Genomic DNA, 13,024 nt, shown 5'->3' with positions numbered 1-13,024 from the left:
TCAGTCAGGCCCAATCACTTCACATAATATAGTTTTGGGTTATTTATACTCAAGTTTTTGTGTAATTTTGTGCTTTTTGCTAAGCAGCGTAATGTGTCAATTTATATTTAAGTAATTATATGTTTAAAGTGGTAACTATCAGAATTTCATTGCCAGGTATAATACAATGTAAATTGCTTTATTTATCTGTGTGGTGTCAGTAGAATTGATTTTTTTTAAGTAAATTGTTTCCTGCCTGCAGTTGTACACGGGGGATAGTAGGAGTGTCACGCATCTTGCTGATGAAAAGGAAAGCCATTGCTGCTCCCTGAAGTTTGAGCTTTTCTCTTTATGTCGTCTTGGTGAATAACCAAACATTAGCCCACTCATTACTCACAGCCTTGAAAAACTAGGAGACATAATTGCATTTTTCTCCACATATGCCTTTTCTCGCACTAAGCTCAATGAACTCCCTCTCTTTTACATTGAAGGTGGTGATTCAGTTATCATTGGCAGTGCGGAAGCAAAACAAGCAATCCTTTAATGTATATTGAGTTTTGTCTGCTTACTACAAATGTTTAAATCCAGCATGTTGGCAACTTTAAGGACTGGTTTGCAGAGTAAGATTTTCCATCCAAAATAATCCACCAGTATGTAATATATAAGGCACTCATGCATATTAGTAAACCGCAATGCTACCTACTCGCAGAGTGGTGAGAACATTCAAATGTTGTCCATTGCAGGTATTTCAATCTATTACTGGAGGAATTTACTAACATATTGTAGCTCCTCCCTCAAAAATGTCATTTTTGAAATAAAATCGTTCTAAAGCAGCTTTAAAACACTAAAATACCCATTTTGATCCTGTGTGTCAAATGCTGTGGCAACAAAACTGACCACTCTCTTGCTTTCCCCTCCAGAGCTAATCTCTCTCTCTCTCTCTCTCTCTCTCTCTCTCTCTCTCTCTCTCTCTCTCTCTTTCTTGTCTTTCCCCCCCCCTGCATGACAGAAAGAGCAAATAGATGACTGTCCCCCAGCACTGAGCAGCTGTGATTCATCCTGTATGAAGTCTGGATTGTGGATCCAGCGACAGAGTCTTTCATGTTTTCTGTGCCTGCAGAAAGTCGGGCATCAGGACAGCCTCAGCATGAGCCACCGAGTCCATTTAGAGAGCTGTCAGCTGTGTCTGCTCTCTGTGCCTCCTCAGCACAGTCTGGGCCTGCGCCGCCGCTCGACAGGTCTGCAGGAATAGAGGCACACTGTGCTCATCTTCATCTGTCAGAGCAAGATATTGTTGGTATCATTTAAAAGGTGGTGCACGAGGCTGCGATAAGGACCCGAGGGCAGATGGGATTAAAGAGTCTCACCAAGGAAAGAGAGTTCTGTGAAAGCAAATGAGCAGCTATACTTGCGAAAAGCATATGGATCAGAAAGAACCACTTCGCCTCTGCCCAGGTACCAGGCACCATGTAAGGAGGAACTATTTGAAGAAACTATCCACTGATGCTTGACCCGTTTCAGCTGAAAGCCGCAAGAATCAGCCGCGAGGAAAGAGTGTACGTGTGAGTGAAGGCGAGAGGAGTGGAAAAAGAGCAATCACGTGCTCTCAATTCTTTTCTCCTCCACGCCAACGAGCGAGCTGCAGGCGACACGAGAAGGGGGAGCTCCACGATTAAGTGTTGAATAAAATATGGCCCGGTGACATGAATTGATCACAGAAAAATGTGGGACAGGGGAAGGCGATTCTTCAAGAGTAGCGGGTGTAGCTGTGAAAGACCCCCACAGGGCTCGTTCCTTCTTGCTTTCCAGTATTTAATACAGCATCATCGTTGGTCCTGGTCACACAAACTCAGATCCCCACAACTTTGTGGTACTTTGACGTGACTCTGTTGCATGTCGGTTGTAACTGGATATAAAGCAAAATACCATCCAGGCGTTTGTGCTTCATGTGCACGACGGCATCCCGGTGTGAAAACTACAGTTATAATGTGGTATTATTCTTCAAAACCAAACCAGGTCAGAAGATGGTAGTTATGTGTTGTTGGGTGGGAATACTTTCATCTGGCCTCATTATTGCCCGTGGTGATTTATGTGTGTGATGTCAGTGTTAGAGCATGTGCGTGTGTATGTCTGTGCTGTGTGTGTGTGTGTGTGTGTGTGTGTTTGTGTGTTATTAACCTATTACATCATCATTACATGGATCGTCTGGAGACCTCACACGTCGGGTCCTCGCTGTATGAGGCAGGCAAACACGTACAAGCATGCAAAGTGTTGTTGCTTCAGACGGACAAAGAGGTTTGCTTTTTTGTGTGTCTGTTACATTAAAACTCAAGATCAGGAAGTGAACAGTCCAAAGTAGAAGAATATGTGCGTTTGAAGTGATTTCATCTTTGCACGGTGAATGCATGAGCCTTGAATAAGTCAATCACTGATTTCTTCCTGTTTTGCACTGAAAATGACATGTTGTTACAAATTTTACATAATTTGAGAATCAGTTCACTACAAATTCACACGTTACATCTTCAGGCATCACAAATGTGAGATTAACTGATAAAGTAACTGTATGAACCCAGCATGATTAAAGTTCACTTGATTTAATCTATTTCTAATTGAAAATGTACAATTAAATGACATATTGTTTATTATTAAAATGTAGTTTCTTGTGTGTATTTCTATGATCTTGTTTATGATCTATTACACCCCTAATTGGATACATGAATATATAGATGTAATTATGGATCATTATAGGTAAAGCACAAAACATATTTGCTTCCATAATTGTACACGATCCCCACATTCTTTGCTTCTTTTTGATGTGCTCTCACTGTACCTGCTGCCTTGGATAGTAATCTTTACGCCTTGCCTTTTCAAGAGACAGGCAGACAGAATAAACAGACGAGAGGTCATTCGGAGTTTCTCGACTTTTCTGAAACCACTTTCCCCCTATAACGTGGACGCAAATATGGAGCAAAAATCTATTTGAAATGTATTAAGATAAATGCTTTTTCATTTTCAGATTAAAACTGCATTTTTTTTCACCATATCATTTCCAGAGATTTAGGTGTCATAATTACAATCATCATTACACTAATATATATGCTATTCAGTGCATTTTATTGTTTTATAGCCTTTATTGGAAACGTCACTGGCATTGCTAAACAGTACAACTGAAGAAAGATTGGTAGAAAATAATGGTGACTCCAGACATTTACAGCAGAGAGTGCTGGGTATTCCATCCTCAGCCTGTTAGATCTGTCAGAAACTTGTCAAGTATCAGGAGGCATTAATTATAGATGCTTTCTGTGGAGCCCTGAGGTGTTTGTTTAGTGTGCCTGTAAAATTGGACCCTGGATTTGAAAAGGAGTGGGTCGCTGAGGTTACACGTGAGTGCTGTGCTGCTTCTTTCTCACCCGCCACCCTCCAATTTGGAGCCAACACTCAAAAAATAATGAGAGGAGTGGAAAGAAATGTGAGCAAGACTTGAGCGGCGCGAGAGAGGGGTGAGAGAGAGAAGGTGAGAGCGAGGCAGAGGTGGAGGGGTTGAGAGACAATTCAAGATGAGGGCATTGAATAAAACATAACAGCCGGAAAGAGATGGATGGATGATATGATGTAGAGTACGGATCTCATCTTCATTTTCTCCCAAATGAGGCAACATGTATATGCCGTGAATGCAATCGTGTAACATGTGGTCGTCATTGGGCATCACCTCAGACTGGAATCGCCTGGGAAATCACCCAAATCTCACTCATTTCCACATCTTGCTGCACGTCTGCAGGCCCGGGCAGGCGGTCTGTCCAATCTCACCACCCCTGGGTGGGTCTCCCTGGACCAGGCAGTCCAGTTCCTGCCTCTGTCCGGCACCAGGGACCAGCTGGTCTCATAATAATTCCATTATTATACTTGGGAAATGAAGACATTTAACACAGCTGCAGCTGAGATTAAAGCTCCGTGGCCCAGCCTGTAAATTATATCGTTCTCATAAACTCTGCCATTAAAATAAAGCCACTGAGGGAGGAGGCTGGTTCTGTAAAACACAGACCTGATGACTACATTTTTGCAGCTTTTGTCATTATGAACATTTAATCATCGACAGCAAGAATCACTAATCACTGAGGGTCACGTCACACATGTGAAGACATGCAATGAAGGTCTTACACTTGTTTGTTGTTGCTCGTAAAACGTATATTACTGGATTGACTGATTGTGTACTTGAGCAACAAAAAACAGAGCTTCTCTTTGCTGTCAGCGTCCAATCGTCATGTCCACTCTGATTTTCATGTGTCGGCTTCAGATGATTTGTGTAGTGCTCTAATCTGGTGCTGGGCTATTTGCTGTTATCGCGACTCATCTGTGTTTGTTTGCGGTTAAGCTTTTTTCTATTGATCCCAGCAGATTGCATCTCGTTTTGTTTGATCAAGTGTGTGCACTTCCAAGCAGAGCCTCATTCTGATCAAACAGCAGTGAACAATCACAATCATCATTGGTGTTTTTTCTCACATGGGTTTCAAATGAAGTCGTTTTGTGCTCTGGATTCTGTGTTGTGACTGTCAGACTTTCAGTATCGACAGTTCTTCCACAGAGCCCGACCAGATTTTGCCAAAGTCTGATGGTAGCTGACGCCTCAAACTTTCAACATCCACCTTGACTTACAGGGGTCATATTAAAAACAGCTTTTAGACACTTTCACGTGGGTCTCACTCATGATCCAAAAATGTTGAATTCTAAGTTTATTACCCCAAATCCAGCTTTTCCTTGATATTCAGAAACTGCTGTGTCTCGGTGAGCTGGACTGGCTCCGCCCACACATGTCCATCTTGGGAGGAGGAGGAAGTACTTTCTTTCGTGGTGCCATGTGCCAGAGCAGAGCTGCCTAATTGTGGGAGGGTCAAAGGGAGGGCCTACCTTGATTGGGATTGGCTAAACCCCTGAAGACACTATATAAGGTTTGAGTTCTGATTCACTCGCTGGAGCAACACACTTTTTAGAAAAATAAAACAATCCAGGGAGAGAGATGACAGATTGTCTTTACTTCTGGGGCGTCATTCTAGCAATAGAAATGCATATTACTCTTGGAAAACCATTAGAAAGGGAATTTCGCATAATATGACTTTAATAAGCTCTGGCATCATAGCTCAACTGGTGCACTTTAGCGTCTGGATTTGTATATCATAGCTATTGATCCTCCTTCACAGAGTCCTTCCAAGAATCTTTATGGCTCATGACACAGTGTTCAATAATGAGGATCAAAGACCCCCACGCTCATTCAAGCCTGTTTGAACTTTGATACTACGTGAGGAGCGACAGAGTCCCTCTAGCACCTAAAAAGTATATGCAACAAACCCTTTGCAATTAATATTCTTAACTCTGCAAAGAGACCAATGAGGATTGCAGCCAATACATGAACTGTTCTCAATGTGTGATGGTCATTGTTTTTTATGTTTGAAATTTCTTCTGTATATATGTTATGTTTGGTGTTGGTGAGCCGAAGACACACTTCAACCCCTGTAGACGGTAAAGAGTTATTCTGTTCCATTCTATTCTATGCTGTCTGAGTTAAAAAAAATTAAAAAAAAACAAGACAAGCAACATGACAGCTTTCAAATTGTTTTATTTTTTCACTCTGGGAAGTTTCTCCTGCATCCAGTTACTAAAATGTCTTAAAAATTTGAAAATCTAAAAACACTGATATATTTTCAGTATTTCTATAATTATTCCTTACATTATGATTTGTGTAGATTTTATTTAAACTAATTTGACCATTTATCCAAGGCATATTTCAGTATTATTGATCCTTTGCAACTTGCATTGTTCGCTGTTTAAAACTTTTTCTAACAAATGAATGTATTGTCTTCATTATTTGTACGTGTTTAAAGCAAATTATTCGATTTTTCATGACTATGTTTGTTTTAGTTTGAATATTTGTGCAGATTGTGCTTATTCCTGACAATATACTGTGTGTGTGTGTGTGTGTGTGTGTGTGTGTGTGTGTGTGTGTGTGTGTGTGTGTGTGTGTGTGTGTGTGTGTGTGTGTGTGTGTGTGTCTAAAGTACATGCAGTCCCCTGCCTGGTCTTGCAGCGCCCCCTAAAGGCGCACTGTTGTCATTATCCTCTACACACAGGCAGTAAACAGTGCGGAGGAGAGAGGGACGAGCTCGGATGTGCTTATTTGACGGGGAGTTTTGGATCATCGGGCCCGATCCTTCCAGGAAACAGCGGCCGAGAGCGTCAGTGCGCAGCGGGGTTGAGGGCGCAGGCCGGGCCGGTGCGTCGACTCAGTCCTGGGCGGTAGGTACGAGGCATCCCCGCTGCTGTTGCTGCTGCTGCTGCTGCTGCTGCTGTTTGTTTGTTTATAACGTTACTCTGACTCCTTTTGGCCTGCTCAGCTGATCCACCCTGAAAACAGTGACGAATCTGGACACATTTTCCTGCTTCTGGATGAGCGGCACCGTGGCCGCTCCTCGAAGCGCATAATGCGTATTTATTAAAGCATGATGCTTCAAACCCTCCATCTTTGTTTGATCAATTCGTCCTGAGCTAATGCTACGATGATAACAGCCACAGAGGAAACGCATGATGTCTTCTAATGTAAAAAAAAAAAAACAATAATCCCGTTGTAATCTGCAGAACAGCGCCCGTTAGACCAAAAACATGATGTGGATTATTTAGGGCGCATGGCTGAAGCTTAGGCTTTTGTTTACAATGTGGAAACAAATATTGCCTGTCATTCCCACCAATATGGCAACTTTGTAACCATCTACAGCTTCAACGTGTCATTTCAACATATGAACAGCATAATAATAATAATAATACTAATAATAATAGGAAAACGACCTACTTGAAGGCTCTTTTTAACAACATCTAATGTAACAATGGTCCATAACGTAACACCTGCCAATGACGTAATACATTTAGCAACTTGCCAATAGTGTAATAAAAATTTGGATCCATCATCGCAAACAACATTTTTGCCAATAATATCAGAATGTCTTTACACGGTTGAAATAGCATAAAAAAATCTTTTTAAAATGTTGTAACTGCATCCAATGATGTAATAATACATACATAGGTTTAATTTCTCGGAAATAATAGCTATTTTTGCAGGTTTTGTGCAGTTTGCTTATCAAAAGTAAACATGATGGATGTCTAGTTGTTATTTGTTGTGGATATATATGTTGAAAAAAAAAAAGGAATTTTCTATTTAATTCACATTATGAGCGATTATTATATCATTGGTTGTTACATTTCTGCATTTTCTTATGTCCATGAATGTAGGAATGTCCACCAGAGGTAATAATCCCTTTATAATAGTAGAATCAAATACTGTGTATCAAGGAGGGACACTTTTATTCATTGTGAGGTCTGCAAAGATGTCATCTTCATCATCAGGATCATGGCAGCTGATTTAATTAAAAGAGCTAATTTGCATTCAGTCTTTTTCTTTCCTACAAAACAAACCTGGTCATACAGTAATATGATGGAAATTTAGTTGATACCTTGCCCAAATATACTTAAAATGACCATCATCCTCCCACCCATACCAATATAAGACCAATAATATAAATAGTTTGGGAAATTGACTCGCAAGTTGCCTGTGAATGATCAAACTGATGCATATTAGCAAAAATGATCATGTTACTCAATTTAATTAAACATACAGGAACTAACACTTATTTGACATTTCAGCCAGCCATGACAATCAATTGAAAAAACACCAAGAAAGTTAATTTACATTTAGTTGATTGATTTTTCTTTACTCTTTATGTGTTTTACCTGCAGTACTTTCTGAAGTACAGAGTATGTTTCCAGGTCCTCTGATTTGCACTTGGATGGAGATACTTAAATAAGACACTTTCCTAAAGGTCCAAAGTACTCCAGATATGTTTTCATGATATATGAGCTGATGTGTTTCCCCATAAAAGTGAGATAACAGTTTCTTAAAAAACAGCAATGCCTTAGAAAGTCAAAGAGAGAGCAAGAAACACAAACAGCTTCTCTGGCAATTTGCTAGTATTGATGGCTCCTCAGTGCAGAGGGCTCCCTAAATGAAGCCATAAATTTCATAAATAACCAGCGAGCCAGCTGCTACTGAGACCAGACAATAACTGCACTGCACCACAATAAGTGCTCTTCACTACTTCATAACAACTGGCAGAGATTTCTATTCATTCCTGATAAGTGCAGAGCTGGAACATATTGAATGACTCTCATTTCTCTCTCAGCGGCGTCTCCTCCGACAGCTCTGTGTCTATTCTTCTTTTTTCTTTTTTACCTCTTGCCCTGTGCATCGCGTCTATAATCTGCTGGGTGTGTTTCTAGTAGGACAAACTCATCGAAGCAGCGCTGACTTCTTCGGACTGGGATAGGATTTCGTGTCACCATGCAACCCGCAACAGCTTCAGCCGCTCTCCTGTGTCTGCTGGCCGGGGCCATGGCGGCCATTCAGGTCCCACAGACGGGTGAGTGGGACGGACATGGAGTCAACAGAGAGGACAGAGATGCCAGGAACTGAAAAACAAATGTTTGTAATGTGAACAGCCTCACGTCTGTATATATCCGAGAAGTGAGGAGAAAGGAGGCGAGCCTTTTTAGCGGGAATGTTATTCCATTCTTCTCCGATGGAGGATTCGAGCCGCTCAGCAGGTTCAGTTTTATTTTGTTGAGCCTCTCGTTGAAACTGTTCCAACTTGTCAATATGTGTCACTTGCATCTGATCAATTAAAACTGTAGTGGTGTGGGGAAATGTCCCACTTTCAGCAGCTCATATGTTGCTTGCTTTTAATTGCATTGGACACACTGCCCCCACACCTTTTAGGACTGGATCAGAAAATGCTGATATATCTTCACCCCGTTCCAAAGCAAGGAGGAAGCTATTGTGTTTCGACAGAGGGATAAAGCCACTCGATGAACTGACAATACTAAGGTAACTGAGACGTCGCCTGTGTCCCCAGTGTTCCTGGATAAGCAGCAGGCCAGCTCAGTGATTTCCCGCCAGAAGAGAAATACTGGCAGCAAACAGGCCTCCACTCTGGAGCAGGCCTGTATGGAGAGGGTCTGCACATATGAGGAGGCCAGAAGGTTTTTTCAGGACTCTTACCGCACGGTGAGCTCACAGTTTAATCCTCTCCTCACTCGCTTGTGTCCTCAAGCGACTCTTCATTAGTTTACCGAGGAAACTCACTGTGCAGCTGCAGCTGTTCGCTTACCGCATGCATTTTCTCTTCCAGGATATCTTCTGGTCGGTCTACATCGGTGAGTGTTGCATTAAAATGCTTCCTATTAGTGCACAGTCATTCCTAGTGCATCCTCTCACGACCCTATTCTTTCGGCTTTAGACGGAGACCAGTGTGCAGACAAGCCCTGCAAAAATGGAGCCATGTGTTCAGATAGCGTGGGAGGCTACGACTGCGTCTGCAAGTCTGGTTTCACAGGCGTCCACTGTGAAGCAGGTATGAGCCAGATGCCAGTGTTGATTTGCTTCAATTCCCTCGTGCAATCGCTGCAACCCTTTTCTTCCCGTTCCCAGACCAGACTCTGTGCACCCTGGAGAAAGATAAGGGCTGCTCCCAGTTTTGTAAACCAGACTACATAACCTACAAATGCTCCTGCGCTCAAGGATGGAGGCTCAGCGCCACGGATAGGAATAAGTGTGAACCAGCAGGTATGTTGTACTGAATAGAAATGTCTGGTTTGTGATTCTCTCAATTGGGATTTTATAAGTTATTACAGAGGATAAGATCACTTGACGAGATGTGCTTTGATAAAAAATCAGGGAGTTACACATTGAGAATTAGAATTTATCCCTGCAAACCGTTATTTAGTGTGAAAATTTCAACAAAATGGACAATTTTATTAGAGCAGTCCACACCACTTCACTATGTAGTACTCAAATGCAGTTATAGTGAATTAGATTAGTACTATAATAATAATAATAATGAGGGTTAGAGAGAAGGAGGAAGGTTTTAGTAATAAAAACTGTTATGAACCCAGGGAGCGCCTCCATGAGGACAGAGGTTCAAGCAGAGGACGAGCAAAGTGGGATGAAATACTTAAGACGGTTTCTTCATTGCCCCGTAATACATTGAATTATGTTGTTTCACCTTGAATTTCCCCGTTGTGTGAAGGAGGAGAGTCTCTGCAGGGCTTTCCAGGTGATCTGGAGTTTATTGCCCATATTTATGATGTGAGATAAAACTTGTTATTTGTGCTTAAAGAGACTTTAAAGTCGAACGTCAGTGAGGAGATTTGGGGTTTTGAATACCAGACGTCGGTCGACTGACTGGGTCCACAACTCATGTGGTAACCTGCTAATCATGGCTTAATGATTGTGGCTCCAACAGAGATGCCAAAAGCTGGTTGATTATTGTGAATGATAATTTGTAACCGTAAGAGTTCATATTCATAAGATCATATGAGATCAAAAGCTGCTCAACAGGAACATTTCTGACACATTTTCACTTTTTTTTTTGTGTAAATGAACATCAAACTTCAGAACAAATAATTGAATTTAACTGTTAAAATCCAGTGGATATAGATGATACTCAGAAACTCTAAAGTTAATTGGAAAACACACTTCCTCACCAATTTTCATTCCTTACAGAGGAGACATTCTCTCAATGAATTCATGCCACAGCTACACAAATTTCCTGAACATTTGAGACAATTCTGGCCAGTGTTTTTATTTGTTTCGAGTCTAATTTTCCGTGCTGAGTCCGACAAACACAAAGGACAAGATGTCATCTGAAAGAGACATTTATAAAAAAGTTATAATTCTCTGTTGGCAGTTGAAACCCCCTGTGGTAAGGTGAAGAGCCTGAGTCAGTGGCAGTACAGACAGACCAGCAACGTACAGAGTAACTATGAAGGACTTGCCTGCATTTCAGCAGAGTGTCCCTGGCAGGTGAGGACACACACACACACACACGCACGCACGCACACACACACACACACACACACACACACACACACACACACACACACACACACACACACACACACACACACACACACACACGCACAGTGACACAATGATTTTTATTCAGATTTTTTTAATTCCCACTACCATCCGACAGTGATCCAGACTCCTGTGGTCTTGTTGTTTGCAGGCTTTCCTGAAAAGTCCAGAGTCAGCAGGTTTCTGTAGCGGCGTCATCCTGAAAGACAACCTCGTCCTGACCACAGCTCAATGTGCCACCAAATACGCTTCCTACCAAGTGGCTGTTGGTGAGTGAACAAAACACAGCGTACCTGCATCGGTACAGTTCAAAATGAAACTGATTAAAAACAACTCTGTAAGGGAAAAATAGACGACACATATGCATGAAATATAAAGCTTTTTACTGTAATGGCACCCTCCATTATTTTCAGGGCATGTCTGAGAACTCAAAATTGTAGTACTGTTTGTGAACTTGGTTATTATCATTTCTCCTCCTCAGGCAAACGCAGTGCGACTTCAGACCTTGATGGGCGTACGCTTTATGTCAAAAAACATCACATCCACCCGAGCTATGTGGAAGGACGTCCAGAAAATGACCTGGCTGTGATTGAGCTCCGCGACCGCATCCGACTTTCGAGCAGCATTATGGCCGCCTGTCTGCCGGAAAAAGACTTTGCTGAGAGCATCTTGATGCAGGGAGATCTCCCCGCCGTGGTCACCGGCTGGAGGGAGCCCAAAGAAGCACCTGACTTCCAGGGTCCGCTCATGCTCAACCACCTGGCGTATAACCGGCTGCCACAGTGCCTGGACACTTACCCCGACCTGATGACCAATAAAATGGGCTGCACTGTTGCTCGATCTGGAGCTGACTGCACCATGAGCGCCGGCAGCCCCCTGCTCACCCTCTACCGGGAGGTCTTCTTCCTCACTGGGGTGGTGAGCACCCACCCCGGCGCTGATTGCAGCAAAGGCTACATCTTCCAGAAGGTCTCGCGCCACCTGAACTGGCTGCGGACCTTGGGGGCGCGTTAGATGGCGTAGTCATGTTGGTTATAAGTCATGGGCTATTACTGGTGAATATATTATAAAACAGGGAATACCATGATCATTGTATTGTTTTCTTCTTATTAGCTACGTCTGTTCTCTGAGAATATCCATACCCATCCTAACAACACATACATTGTAGTCTCCAACAGTGTTGCTTCTCTTTCTCGGTAATTCCTCTTCTGTCCACGAGATGGCGCGCTCCTGACATAAACAAGCGTAGAGCTTCTTGCATGTATCTAACAACCACAAAATCAGCAACAGCAAGAGATATGTGAATTATTCAGCATGCGTTTTTGTGAAGTGGCCATACCTTTTAATAGCCTTTAAAGTGATGTTATTTTAGCAACAGCTGTACCGGTTGACATGCACCTTTTGAAACTCTGTGTTATCACTGTCAAGTGAATGTAATAAACATTAACACCACAGCTTTTGTCGCCTATGTATGTTGTTACACTTGAAGAAGCAGCTGGGAGAAAAAGGATGATTCAATCCACATAGAGAAACAATAGTAGTCAAAAGTTTTCTTACCAGAATAAACCCTATGATATTCGATATCACAAATTTGATTAAAAGGCTCCATTTCTGTCACACATCCTCCTTATATTTTTAAGTTTTATTGTCAGTTTCAAATTTCCTGTTACTCACTAAATATTCAAACACAAAATACAGAATTGTCCGGCACGTGATGATAATTTGACAGCATGGAGGTGGAGTGTTTAGCACAAGTGTCCAATTTGAGTTCAGGCTTGGAGGCCTTTCTGTGTGGCCTTTGCATGTTCTCTTTGTACGCGGATGGCTTTACCTCCCACAAGTTCATTGCTAGATATAAATGTGATTGTGTAGTGGTTTATCTCTCTGTGTTCTCCTTGTGATGGACAGGGTGCACCCTGTCTTGTCTTCACCCATAGCCAGCTGGGACTGGCGCCAGCCGCCTGTGACCTTAAGTTGGCTAAAACAGTATAGTAGATGGATGGACGATAGTAATTACATTAACAAAGACAAATGGCTTCATCCTCCTGCTTCTACAAATTAAATTTGATGACAAATCCATAATTGTTGGGA

General features: G+C 42.1%; 1 protein-coding gene across 4 annotated transcripts; it reads left to right on the top strand.

Moving 5' to 3' along the window:
* Positions 1-5,991: 5,991 nt before the first annotated feature.
* Positions 5,992-12,387, top strand: proza (protein Z, vitamin K-dependent plasma glycoprotein a). 4 transcript variants are annotated; one of them, XM_080488722.1, is made up of 9 exons: positions 5,992-6,267; positions 8,299-8,438; positions 8,931-9,082; positions 9,207-9,231; positions 9,315-9,428; positions 9,506-9,640; positions 10,764-10,879; positions 11,085-11,202; positions 11,415-12,387. In XM_080488722.1, exons 2-9 carry the CDS (start codon positions 8,360-8,362, stop codon positions 11,945-11,947), a joined length of 1,272 nt encoding a protein of 423 aa, XP_080344848.1. In that variant the 5' UTR covers positions 5,992-6,267; positions 8,299-8,359; the 3' UTR covers positions 11,948-12,387. The 4 variants fall into 4 exon arrangements, with proteins under 4 accessions (XP_080344848.1, XP_080344850.1, XP_080344849.1 ...); XM_080488724.1 differs by having other exon boundaries at positions 6,094-6,267; positions 8,302-8,438; XM_080488723.1 differs by having other exon boundaries at positions 6,094-6,271.
* Positions 12,388-13,024: the final 637 nt, after the last annotated feature.

This window comes from Lipophrys pholis, assembly GCF_963383615.2.
Source record: "Lipophrys pholis genome assembly, chromosome: 19".
Taxonomy (NCBI): Eukaryota; Metazoa; Chordata; class Actinopteri; order Blenniiformes; family Blenniidae; genus Lipophrys; species Lipophrys pholis.
Note: the sequence above shows the minus strand (reverse complement) of the source record. Positions and strands in the feature narration are given on the sequence as shown.